At 38.2% G+C, this 13,497-nt stretch overlaps 1 protein-coding gene across 2 annotated transcripts in view; it reads right to left on the bottom strand.

Moving 5' to 3' along the window:
* Positions 1–239: 239 nt before the first annotated feature.
* The window catches only part of MTMR1 (myotubularin related protein 1), a 39,700-nt gene continuing 26,442 nt past the window's right edge, over positions 240–13,497 (bottom strand). For both annotated transcript variants that reach the window (XM_050901730.1, XM_050901729.1), the window contains one exon: positions 240–1,511. In XM_050901730.1, coding sequence (XP_050757687.1) covers positions 1,347–1,511 — 165 coding nt within the window. In that variant the 3' untranslated portion in view covers positions 240–1,346. The remainder of the gene's footprint in view (positions 1,512–13,497) is intronic.

Genomic DNA, 13,497 nt, shown 5'->3' with positions numbered 1-13,497 from the left:
TCATGAAACACAGCAAAGAAAACAATCCAGGGAAAATTTTAAGCACGCACCATTTCTGAGCCTTCCAAGAAGGCCACTGAATGATTTTTTAAAAGGTTGGATGTGACAGTAATCAAATTTCTCTGATGTGAATATTTGGGGGGGGGGGGGGGGGGGAGATGAAAGAAAGTTGGGAATGTATATGTTATACAAAAACACAATTAAATTATTCACTCTACAGAAAAAATTGCTAGCAGCAATTTAAAAAAACAAAAAGCCAAGAGGCTTTATTTCAAGAAAACCAATTGAGATCATATTATTTAAAAACTTTGTCAAAGTCATTACAAGTTAAGGTCTTCAAAAGAGTTAGGACAGGCAGGATCCATTTTCTGAACTTACAGCTTAAAACCACGGAAGTATGCATATGTTTAACATCACATACACACGTGTATAAATGGACACAGCTTTGCATTTTGTGTGTACACTTTAAAACAAAACACGCTTAACAAAATGTGGAGCTATACAGACTATACAATTTACACAGCTGGGTGTCATTCCAACCCCAAGTATTACCATTTGCTAGAAAACAAACATTTTTACTTTGTACAAGACCTTGACATGAGTAAGTTTACCCTCGCTCAGGAGGCTGAAACTCAACAATAAGCTAAACAATCAAAAGACTTTATTTCAACTTGTACAAAAGGCATTAAAAAACCTAAAATACGTGCTTTACCAAATATATTACATCATAGAAGTCAGTGTGGTGTACTTGATAAATCCAGCTTAACTTCATCCACTTTTAATGGCATATTTAGTCAAAATGTAAAACCGACTACACTGGAAAACATTTATTTTAAAATCAATTTCCAAGTGCATTAATTACCTAAAAAAAATAAATTGCTCTAGCCAAAAAAAAAAAAAGAAAAAATATATATATATTACTGAATGAAATAAGGAGCTCCCATTCAGAAAAACATTCTGCGTTCTGTGTAAGCATCATGTGGCATTTCATCTGAGTCTCTCAACCAGGCATGGTACCCTAGGCAGTGTGAGAGGCATTTTTCTGTCTGCTTGGCAGATGGATTCCTTTTTAGGATGGTTAAATTGTTAGTTGCTCAAAACAAAGTTTAATTTCACAATTGGTGATTTAGCTAGAGATGTCAAAACACGTGGCAACTGCCAACAAGAAAATATATCACGTCTATTGAAGCTCATTTGGCCTCATCATGATAATATCAGACACAGAGTAAGGCATGTAGATCACAGCAATCACAAGTCACTCACAATCCTTTTGTGATGGGAAAAGCATTTCACCCTCCTCTCTGTATTACCTGACACACATTTTTTCACATGGCTTTTGTTGCACATCACACAGAGGTGTGCACCGGCGTGGCTGAATGGGAAGGAGATGAACCTCTATCAGAGGAGGAAGAAATGGATCGTGTAGCAGCTTCCCGCTGCAAATCTTCAACCTTCTTCTGAAGCTCTGTCCGGATGGCAAGGAGCTCTTTAAGATTTTGATGGATTGGAACCTGCCGGGTAAAGAAAGAAAAGGCTTACTTTGACTCTCATAGTGAGTTATCTTCTCAAGCAATGCTTGCACCGTTTCCTTCAGTAACAGAAGGAATCCAACACCTATGAATTTCAGCATATCAATATTTAGGGAAAGTGTTTCTTGAGTCATTTGAAATGAAACATTTCAGCAAATTATCCCTTTCTAACAACACAGTTGGCAGGAAACCTATTCAAAAGACTGTTTGCACATGGTCTTGATGGGATACCAAACGTATTCCAATAAATGTACCCCTATCCCTTATCAATACCACTTTCAGCTGAACTTAAAATGCCTTTCCCAGGAACTATTTCCCCCGCCTGTTGGGACAGAACTTATTATGTAAAGAGAGTAGAGTTCACAAAGTTGGCTCCATACAGAGCATCTTGTTACTCTTCTAACCAGGCATCTTTCCAAGAGTCTGACCCCTTCCAGCTTGTCAGTGAGAAAAGTACAACAGCCAAGTGAATTGTGCTTGTGGTGGACCTCCCAGAGTCACACTCCAATAAACCTTTCACAGAAGTGGGTCGTACATGTTTCTGCCTCTGCTTCTGACAGCACCCAAAAACCACCAGAGATGCACTACTCTGCATCAGAGTTCTAGGCATTTTTCACGCTCATCTGGAACATTCAGCTATATCATGGCCAAAGGAAGATGCCACACTGGTTTTTGCAGCTGGATCTGTTACCTCAGACAAGCAGAGGGAGACCTCTCCTTCTTCCAAATGGCACAGAAAGGCCAAAAAAGTTTGACTGTAAATTGCTTTTAATTTATTTTATCCTGTATAAACTCTAATTGTTTATAGCTTTTGGAAAGAGCAAGATGGGAAAAGAATTTAATTGGGCTGGCAAGACAATCATGGGGAAATGCAGCAATGGGGAACCTATGGATTGCTAGATGTTTTAAGTAATTTATACCCTGGGCTTCTGGAATGCCAGGCTCCAGGGAATTGCATTCACCCACGATCGCTTCCTACTGCTTAAAAGTGATTAAAGGGCTGGGATGCACACCTGAGCATGAAATTTTCACATAGTGCTATGTGAAGAAGATATCAAAAACCAGAAAGGGATTCTCTTCTTGCCATCAACACACAACTGAGTCACAATTTACGTTTTTGTGAATTCTGGCTTTTTAAAAAAAGTACATCAAAAATCCATGCATTTGATTTTGGTATTTTCAAAACCTGACACGTTTCTGAAACAGGAAAATACCATTTCATTTCTGACTTTAGTTCCAACTTAAAAGAATAAAATAGTATCAAATAGTCTGTTTTAGGTCAACATTTTTTTGGCCATGTACTTTTTTCTTGTTTGTGGCTTAGCCCACGAACAGAAACTTCAGCGTATTCACAAAGTGCTGCTCCCGGTACCCTGGGAGTCATCAATTAATCCAGCATGTGATCTACAGCAATTTTAAAAGCGTAACTTTTTGAGTCTTCAGCAGAACAATCACTGCACACCACCAAGCTCCCAACGACCCTGGGGTCCTGCCTTCGCTATGCAGTGAATTCCTTCTCTTCTTGCAATCTGCTCCTGCATCCACCATACAAACTCTTTAGCAAGTGAGGCAACAACTCTACAGACAACAGCCTCCTTCACTAATCAAACACAAAGCACACCCTCCAGAAAGCCAATCTCATTTTTCTGAGGCGGTCTACAGAAAATGTATACACCTAAAAACATGGCAAAGCTGAGCCTGGTGATGAAGTTTGTCCAAGATGCTGTAATACACACTATGGAAACTTCAAATTTCAGTGAAGACCAAGACTTTCTGGAATTAGCACCCCCACTTTTTTTTTTTCTTTCCTCAAGTAAAAGATCCCTTCCTTATACACTCCCACTTCAGATTTCTTCTTCATGAAGACGTTTTCCTGAAACACTTAGGTCCGTAACAGAGTGATTTACCATTGGTATCATTAGTCACACAAGCCCTGGGTCATGGGAGATTTGTACACCTGATTTCTGCACAGCTTAATCATGATTCAGCATAACAGGCCAATTTCTCTTAGACACCTTTCACACGGGCATTAGCTGGTGTGTTCCACTGCACAATGCTCAAACACTCCTAAAAAGCATACAACTGGCTTTTGGGGAACCTACTACAAATCCTTTCAGGATACACTACACAAAAGCTGCTGCAGAACTTGGCACGCTGTGTAAAGTGCTTCGAGGAGGAAAAGCGTGGCTGCATGTCTCAATCCTTCTTCTGCATTCCCCCAGAACCTAACTCAACAAGACACATGCTCAAACTTTGACGCAAGTGCTGTTCTCCCCACACGTCCATCTCAAAGAACAGGGCTGTCTTTAAATAAATTAGCTAAATAACAATAATGACATTTTGTAAGTCTGTGTATATTGAAGTCACACAAAAACCTCTTCAACATTAAGACTGCAAAATTATGCTCTCAAAAAATTAGGAGATGTCAGAATGAAGATTACTTCTCCAAACTCAATTCAGCCTTCGTGTACATCTGTATAAAACCATTGGTTAAATAAACATTAAAATACTAGCTTCCCCCTTGTATTCCCCATTTATTCAGTGCACAGTTTGATGCTACTCAATTAGTGAGCAGTTATTCAATGTTTAGTTTTCTTTGCAGTGTCTGACCCCATCCTTTATTTATTCTTCTGAACTTAAAATGCTTAAGTTTCCGTTTCTGTACTTTCATCTCATGTCAAGAAAGAAATTTATTTCTGCAGCACCGTAATGAGGTATGGGAGTACTAACACTCCACTTTTACAGATAAGGATCTGAAGCAAGCACCTCCTCATTTTGCATACCTTGGATCTCAAATTGGTTTAACAGAGAACTTAGGAATTCTGCAATTTGGCCTCGTGGGTATCAAGCAGGACACACACGGTGACCACTCTGCTCCAGGGGATCTCCCTTACAACAGAGGAATCCTGTGGCAAAGGCAGGGAGAAACTTCATTTCTCCAGAGCAGCATCCTGCTGCCTCACCCACGGGACAATTCTTCCTTGGTCTGCAGCCGTGCCCCCTCCAGCCTACTTTCCCAGACTGTATTCCATGGGTCGAACAGAAAGCAAAGACCTCCAATACTTGGTGCCTTATTCACTCCTAGTTCCTATTCCCAGTTAGTCACAACTCTCTCATAGACTCTGTATCAAATCCATCTCTCAGTCCTTTTACTCTCATTTATTCTCAGTCCTTGAGAATTCACTGAGATTGTTCCAGCCTCAGACCTCCAAATTGGATGAATTTCTTCCAGGATATGAGCAGGCACATTTCTGAAATATAATCTCTCTTACTAAAATCTCACGTTTGCCCTAGAGATGGAATATTTACAGAAAAACAGCCCCTCGCCCCAACAAAAGAAGTCTACAATATCAATATTTTCATATAGGAAAACATTTTTCTTAGTCATATTCTCATAAGCAACTGAGCCTTTTTGGATGAAGTTTTACAAAACAATTCAGTGAGACACTCATAGTTGGTGACTCAGTACAAATCATTAGAGTCCAGCAAAGCTGTAAGCAAGGCAGAGTAGGGTCTTACAATGGGGAAAAAAAAAAGGGTCACCGTTAAAATGTTGGCCATCTTTTAATAAGTCCATGTTAGATGTAAACACTGCAAGACAGTTCTACATAAATATCATCATGCTATTTCATATGGTAGTGTAAACATGAATGGTTTTCTCATGTCAAGTCTTTCCCAGGAAAAGATTGTTGTTGCTTGCCATTTAACACAGCATCATGTAGATGCACATTGATGTAAAACAATAAAATTCCAAAAATAGATTTCACACACTAAACTTCTGATACATACTTTAATTTCATGAAATACCATGTCAAATTCAGTCTAGAGAAGTCTTTAGCACTTTCAGAGTATTTTCAAGCAGCTGACAATAACTGATTTATTAGTGATAATGGTCCATGTTAGAATTACATACTCAGGGGGTAAGAAAAAGGTGGTATAGACAGCTGAAAGATACAAAAAAATATTATAGAAGTTCTTATAAAAAGACCTGAAAAGCAGCCTGGCATGAGGAGCTGTGTTTTCCCCCAGATGTCTTCAATTCTGCGACTGTAACTTCTCTTTTTTGAAAAAAGCAGCAAATTCAAATGTGAAAGAATGAAAGATAGACAATGGTGCTAGAGAGAAAAAGGGGGAAAATGCCCAAAACAAAGCCTCAACCTCAAGTCATGTGTATTTTTAATTTTTTTTTAATGAAACCGTTAAGAGAACCAAATAGAACTGGAATTATGCAGCTTTCCGGAAGCCTCCTTCCATCCTGGAAGGAGGAGGAAGAGTAAAGAGGATGAAGCATCTTCAAATGAATTCTATCACAAAAACCATTAAAATAATAATAAAAAAAAGAAGTTTACTTAATTTCCACATTTCCTAAAGACTTATTCCCAGGCAGACCTGTTGCTGCCAGTGTTTCCTCATACCATCCTGTGCAAATTCTTACAGATAAGTATCTCCATTTTTGTCACTTCACAGCATTATATTTCAGCGTGCGATTCCTCTCTCAAACAAAGCCTTCTTCAGAAGGAAATGGGTCCAACAACCTTCACAGTAACACCTGTAACGGCTTGCTGTGAACGAGGTTCTCCTTTACTCTGCCACTGTTTAGAATAAAAGCAAGTGGAAGAGTGACAGATTCTGTAAGGAACAAGAAGTTTGGAGGAGATCGTTTATTAAAACATCTTGTTACCACCTTAACCCTAGAAGTGTATACTTGCACAGCACAAGCAGTGTCTCCATGGCAAGCTTTTATTACAGTCTTGTTAAGAAATCATACAATTGATCTGACTGAGATGAATTTGTTGGGAGTCTGACAGCAGATGTACTGTTTTCTACTCTCTCATCCTGCCTCTCAAATTAGGAGTGGAAGCTCAAAAGATGACTCTGGATGCACCACCCAGTTGCATTCAAGTTATTTTTTGCTGCTTTACTCCACTGTATTGACAGATTTTCAGAAAAGTGTGCATCCTTTCCTTTGTAACACCAGCCTCCCAGCGTGTTGCCGCAGTAATGCTGCTAGGCAACACCCAGCCACTACAGCCAGGTCCCCGTCATTTCTGTCCATACTCCAGGGGAAAGCAAAGACCTACTCCTGCTGCACACGAGGAGCCTACACAGATGAAACCTAAGCTGGCAGTGCATCTGCAGTTTTGTTGGGCTGGAAAACTGGCTGGGCCATTGCTCATTAGGTCTTCAGGATGTTTTTCATGTTACTTAAACTATTATCTCAATGTGCTGAAAAACAATAAATTTAATTTCTGTTATCTAACAAAATATTCCAGTAAAAAATAAAGTAGAAACATAAAGGTGAATGCACTACATTTTAACAGATTTTGGTGGGTTAACCTCATAACACTTCAAGAAGACTTTTCAGTGTTGTGGGTTTTTTTTTTCTTTTTAATTGGTGCGGTAATATTGACTCAGGAACTAAGAATAATATGACTGAGACTGCATGTTGTTCCCCTCCCTAACTCATAACCAACTTTTTCCAGCCACTTACCCAAACCCTGTGTCCCTAGTCCTTTTACCCCTTAGCACTAACTATAAGCTTTATAGACTTATCCCAGTTGTTCACGATTCTAGCATCTTTTTGTTTGGTTTTAAGCTCTCACCAAGTTTTGTAGTCCCTTCCTATTCAAATCCCAATTTTTATTCCATTACCCCTCTCTCACTGAGTTATCTTAAGGAACTAATTTTTTAAAAATAAATAAAAAATAAATTCAACTCATCAGGAAGATTTTATTTAGCAAAGTTCTTAGGTTTCTCCAGCTTTTTAACAGCTCGCATTTTTGCCCATTTCAACATTCTTTTAAGTTTCCAGTCCAACTTTTCTGCATCAAGTCGTGATTAAACTTAGGACCTGATCCCCCTCGTCATACAACCTACTCACCTGTATCTACCTTCTACTCTTGCACTTCTTTCCTACTACTTGCTTCTTCTCCCTTCCCTTCCTCATCTATGATATTGCCAGTTGCCCTGTCTCTCCAGAGAGTTTCTTCTCTCTGGTACGAGCAGTCTCTTTCCCCTGTAAGACTTGATTTGATTGTCCCACTGCTAGTGATACTTGCAATATTTGAAACCCTGCCCCCAACCAGTAAAAAACAGCAAAATGCTGCAAAATTGAGTGAGCCAAGTAACGTTCTTCACTCAGAAAGAACTGATTGTAGGTTCCTGCAAATTAACCAGTTAAAATGAGTGGGGTTTTATTTTCCTGATTAGCTAGCTCTGCTGCCTATTTCATTCAAAAGCAGATAGTTTGCCTACATTTTAAAGATAAGGTACCTACTGCCTATAATGAGCTGAAAAATACTTAGAACACTGCTAAAGAAACATTCTTTATTGCTTAAGATACCATTGATATGAAACCATTTTTTAAACTGAATTATCCACATGTACGTGGAAAGCAGAACCTGGTGTACTGTAACTCTCAGAACACACCACTTCACAGTTATAATAAATTAATCCTGCTGGGTGAGGACTTGAGGAAAGATGAAGTTGGGTTTTTTTAGTTACACCCACACAGAAACTACAATTATGCTATACAATATACATACTACAACACATATAAAAAACATCTAGACATAAGACAGCTTCATTTCCTAAAAAATTCAAACCTTCCTCTTCATAGAATTACTACAGTTCACTTCCAGTATTTATTTTCAGGTTTTCATTCCCAAGTAATCCTTCAGGATCCTGGAGTGCTTTTGGATAGCAAAATTTGTCAACACAAGGATAGGTATAAAAGAAATTATAATAGCTACTCACTTATAGTACTGCCAAGTCTTAATTGGATGGATATCTACTGTGTATTACTGTACTAGCTCAAGGACAGTCATTCACATGAAAATTGTTCAACAGTGAATGCATTTTGTCTTGTTCAGCGAGTATACTTTATCTATTTTAGCAACAGGGAAGAAAGGCTGCAGAGGAAAATGGTTATTTTAAATTCATTGCTTGACTTAAGACTGTCGGTTTTTCAAAAACCTACTCTGTGCACTGGAAAGACAACAATATCTTTCACTTGAGCTTTTTGTTCCTCTTCATGAAGAGCTGGAACTCTGACAGACTTGCTTTTAAAACCTAGTTAACAGCATACTCATAGAAAGAGGCAATCTCAAATGATGAAAACAGTAGTTTTCAATAATAATCAATACTTCCACACTTATTGTAGAGGTATGCTCCTGGGAAACCAAGCAAAACCCCCTGGCCTTCTGGAAGAGCAATGACTAGCAAACAGAAATTATGAATCCTACCATGTGGGAACTGGAACAGAGATTTTTGCAAACAACCGCATAGATTTCCAGGCTCAGGAAACTCTGCAAGCTACAAGCTGATGCCATTGCTTGTTAAAACCTACAGCACATTTAGATTTAGACATTTGATACATTAGAGAAATGCTTTGAGTGCTTGCTCTTCAAAATATGTTAGAAACTCCCCAAAATGAAGATTATTTGTACAGTACTAGTTTCTCCCTTTCTGTGCATGTTCTCATGCTGTGCTCATTACAGGATACCAATCTTTTTTTTTCTTAAATAACCACAGATTCTTTCAGCACACAGGATAGGCAGTTAAGTCTATATTTTACTCCATATCAATTGAATGCTGAGAGTTTTGTCTGCAGATGTAAGTTACCTGCAGTAAATCAGACTCTGGAAATCTTGACTTAGACACCCAGATAGAGAGAAACTATCAGGTACTGTAAGAAACTTGCCTTGTGTCACAAGAAATTCTGTGGTAAATGCAGGGATGAAATCTCCTTAGCTACGGCAACACTCAGCTATCTAACCCACAAGGCGATTCTTTCTCCTGACACCTCCTGCCTCATTCTTTCATGCAAAAAGATGGATTCAAGACCATGGATTGCGGACCAGCAATGCCAAGCATTTACAGAGCCATATAACGGCTTTGTCCTGCCACAAAATGGTGTTAAATCAAATGTACGAACTTTCAGAATACTACAACCATGCTCAGAGAGGAAAATGCTGGGCAACTCGACTGAAGGCAGGTATAAATAACATGAACATCCCATGTGCCAGACAGTAAGTCATATCCTGTTATGTGCAGGATAAAGCATCTCAGTAATTAAGTTTTCCAGTTTATTCTCAACAATTTTTCCAGTGACACTTAGCATCTTACTTGTTCTTTTAAATATGCAGTATTTTGTGTTTATTGACACTGAAGTTCAGCTGACATCTAATCACTAAACTGTTCAACACATCAAATCCTTCTGCAATTCTATACACAGCATGAAAAAAAAAGCAGCAATCATTGTAACCTATTTATATGTTTTCCAGTCATTTCTGTATATACTGAACAGTTATTTATTCCTACCTTTTCCTTTCCTTTTTTTAAGCCAGCTGTTAGCCTACAAACAGACTTTCCCTGGCTTTTCATAGAAGCTCTGAAGACTGCCTTTAGCAGACGATCCCATTCCAGTAGCTGAATTGAATTTCTAGGTTATAGATGGTACTAGCCCTATATTCTGGATGAAAGTCCACACACACAAAGAAAAGAATGAATTTGAAAAACTTATAGGGATTCCTATGATATTATCTCTAGCACAGTAGCCAAATTTCCAGAACAGAGCTTGAAGAAAAATTAGCAGGCACAGAAAAATTAAAAAACCCCACAACTAAAACAAAACAAGTTTAAGCCCTGTACTCCAAGGGTTAAAATGTCATTTCCCAGAAGGCATAAAAACAACTGAACATATCCTAATGGACTATGCAAATTTTGTGACTAAAACACATTCTTCTCCTTGCCTCTCACATAGCAAGACACAGCTTGAATTGAAAGGACCAGAACTTTTACTCATGCTCTGCATATATGAATGATAAGAGTATATTAGTTCAAAAATACTGCCCCTGCAGAAGTCATATTCAGGAACATCATTTGTTGTGTTCTCCCCACCTTCCAGAGTTGCCCAAGCAAATAACTAACTGACATCTGGCAGCCAGAACTCCTCAAACCAGTGTAAAGAAGAGGTCTGAATGACTACATAGAAAAGGAAAGAGAAATATATGATATCAACTGAAAAAATTCAAAAGCGTCATACTATCTTATCTATTCCAGACTAGTAAGGTCATCTGTAAGTCCAGCAGCAGGTACCCACAGAGCACACACCTCAGTATGAGAGAATGAAAGAGCTTATCTTCTACATGTCACATACAAATACACATTTCTCCAACCCAAGGAAAGAGCAAACGTGAAAAAAAATCTTCTCAGTCAATGAACTCAAATAGGATAGGACTAAAATCTATCTAATTTTCTTGGGACAAGTAGTCAATAATGATGTAACACCTCGAAACTGAAACCAAGGAACATTTTATTTCACTTAAGAATTAGAATGACCTTGTTGAAGCGCAGTTTAGCAAAAAGGGAATCTACAAGGGATGTCCACATTTAACTTAGAATTTTCCATGGTGTTCACTTCTCAGACACTTGAGCTTTGAACCCTAAGGAAGGAGGCTGTGTGTCACCTAATTGCACAGGATCTATTGCAATACAGCTGTAATCCTAAAATGGGGCTCTTGATGCAAATAAAACCCATCAAAACCACCAATTCAGCCTTCCACAAAACTTAGACAGAACTGAAGATATATCACTATAAGCAATCTTTTCTTTACAGAACATAAATAACACTAAACTCTATATGCCCTAGTGCAATGAAGAACATGCTCAGACCTTACCGTACTGTTAAAGGTCTGATGAGACACAGATACTCAAAGACAGAGTACAACAATGCAAAAAAAAAAAAAGGTTCTAGCCAGTTAGCATTCAGTAATTTTCAAATTAAAAAAATTAAAGGTGATATATGCTCATTTCCAATAGAAAAGTCAATGAAGTGCAATGATCAACTTCTCTCAGTCCATTTAAAAATTCAAGCCTCACTCACTAATCAAGCTGAAATTAGAAAATCTAAAATACTGCCTCAGACCAAAACCTGCCCTTCTGCTCTTGCAAGTTTCCTCTCCATAATATCAAGTTCGTTGAAAATGGGTATCAAACATCCATTCTGATTATATTGAAGGACTATTATTCATCTTCCCTTAAATTCACCTACTAGGCATTTTTCCTTTTTGGTGAGGTCCGAGAAAACAATACACATTTTCTAGTTTCCTGAAGATGTTTTTGCAGCTGATAAAACAGCACGTGAGGTTGCCTTGAACTGCTATTCATCAGAGAGCTCTTCATTCACGTTAAATATTTCATTTTCTCTTATTCCAGTTGAAAACCAAAAGAACCACATTAAAAGGTATTCAACAAAAACACCTCTTATCAGTAGGCAGAGATGCCCATTCTTTTAATAAATCCCCTGCTTAAGAAATTTTTTCACTGAAGATAATGAAGACCTGCTGGGCATCGCAATGGTCATTGTCTTTTTTTCTGTCACTGAACAGGTCTGAATGTTACTGAATCAGCTAACAGGGTGTGAAACTAGACAACGCAAAACCAGTATAAAGCAAACAGTATATTGTGATTACAAAGACTGTTTATTTACTTGTTTGCATGAGTTTGTGCTTTCATAATTAGACTGGAGAACACAATTCTGCAACAAAAAATTGTTATTTCTGCAGAAAATTCATCCAAGTAGATGTGAAACACTTCCAAATATTTGTCACAAATATCACATAAATTCAGGCCAGAGACAAGAGGAAAGGTATGATGTATCTTCACAAGACAAAGCTAATGCGGTAGAACTAAAAAGTTGAAACACTTGTATTAGTTCTTCAAGAAAAGAAGGTGATAGTAAAGTTAAGATAGTTACCAGGATGACCAAATTTTGTTACCTTCAGCCTGCTGATTTGAGGGACCTGTTCTCGAAGACCAATGAAGATCAATGACTCACACATGCTGGAGTGCCTGCAGAGTGCTCTCCAACAGAAGTGGGCAGAGCCCTCTCCAACAGAGAGGCAGTGAGCAGAGCTTGCCACTAAGTATACAGTTCTGATATTTTCTCATTATGTCATCTCTTCCCCACCCTCATCTCTTTTGGACCGGGACTAGCTTTCATGTGTGTTTACAAAGCCTGCTCGCTTTCAGGGCCTATAGATCTCAATTAAATACAAGTAATAAACTGACACTGCTGCAGGTCGATTATACTAAAATGTGCATAAACCACGCAAATGTTTTTCAAGCAAACAGGCTAGGGGAAAGATGATATTTTGCTAAAAAGCAGTTGACAATTTTACTTTAAAACCATAAAGATTAAAGTACACCATCTTTCAAGTTTTAACACATGCTAACAGCTAACAGGTACGTAACAGTCACAGGACTACATCAACCAAAACAGAACAAGTGAGGGAAACAAAGCAGCTCAGAGGAAACATCTCAGTGAGAAAGCAAGCAATCCAGACTTTTCCAGGACCTTAAAAGGTATTTCTCAGATGCCTGGACTTCTACCAGTGTACTGTCCTTGAAACTTACCTTGCAACACCATCTTTTACAACAGCCTCTCACTTGTGGGTGTCTAATAAATCTGAAACTCACGTCTCATTCTAACTGCTAGAAGATGAAAGCAGCTTTCGAGCAGTCACTTAATACAGGTAATTTATCATAATATGCTTGGGGGTACCTTGGAATGTTACCTTAATAAAGAGATGGTGTAGCACCCTCAGATATATTATGGTTGTGACACAAACTGAATGTTCTTTCTTCAGACTTCTAAGCATGAGAGCATATGGAGTATTTGTCTGACGAGATTTAGAGATTTATCTGAATAGCAGACATTACTTATAAGAACAAATACTGGCTGAATCAAGGAGCATGTATAGGGAGTGTTTAATCTTTAGCATGCCAGCTTGAAACCGTAAATGTCAATTGAAAACAAGCATCTATGTGATGCTAAGTTTAGAGAGCCTACAAAATGAGTCAGTATGTAGTCCAATTCTTTCAGAAACTGCTGCTATATTTTATACCATTGTCGGTAAAGGGCAAAACATGATTAAAAACAAAGGTACACTAAACTCTACAAGAA

Source organism: Gymnogyps californianus, chromosome 9, assembly GCF_018139145.2.
Source record: "Gymnogyps californianus isolate 813 chromosome 9, ASM1813914v2, whole genome shotgun sequence".
Classification (NCBI taxonomy): domain Eukaryota; kingdom Metazoa; phylum Chordata; class Aves; order Accipitriformes; family Cathartidae; genus Gymnogyps; species Gymnogyps californianus.
This window is presented reverse-complemented; position numbering and strand designations above follow the sequence as displayed.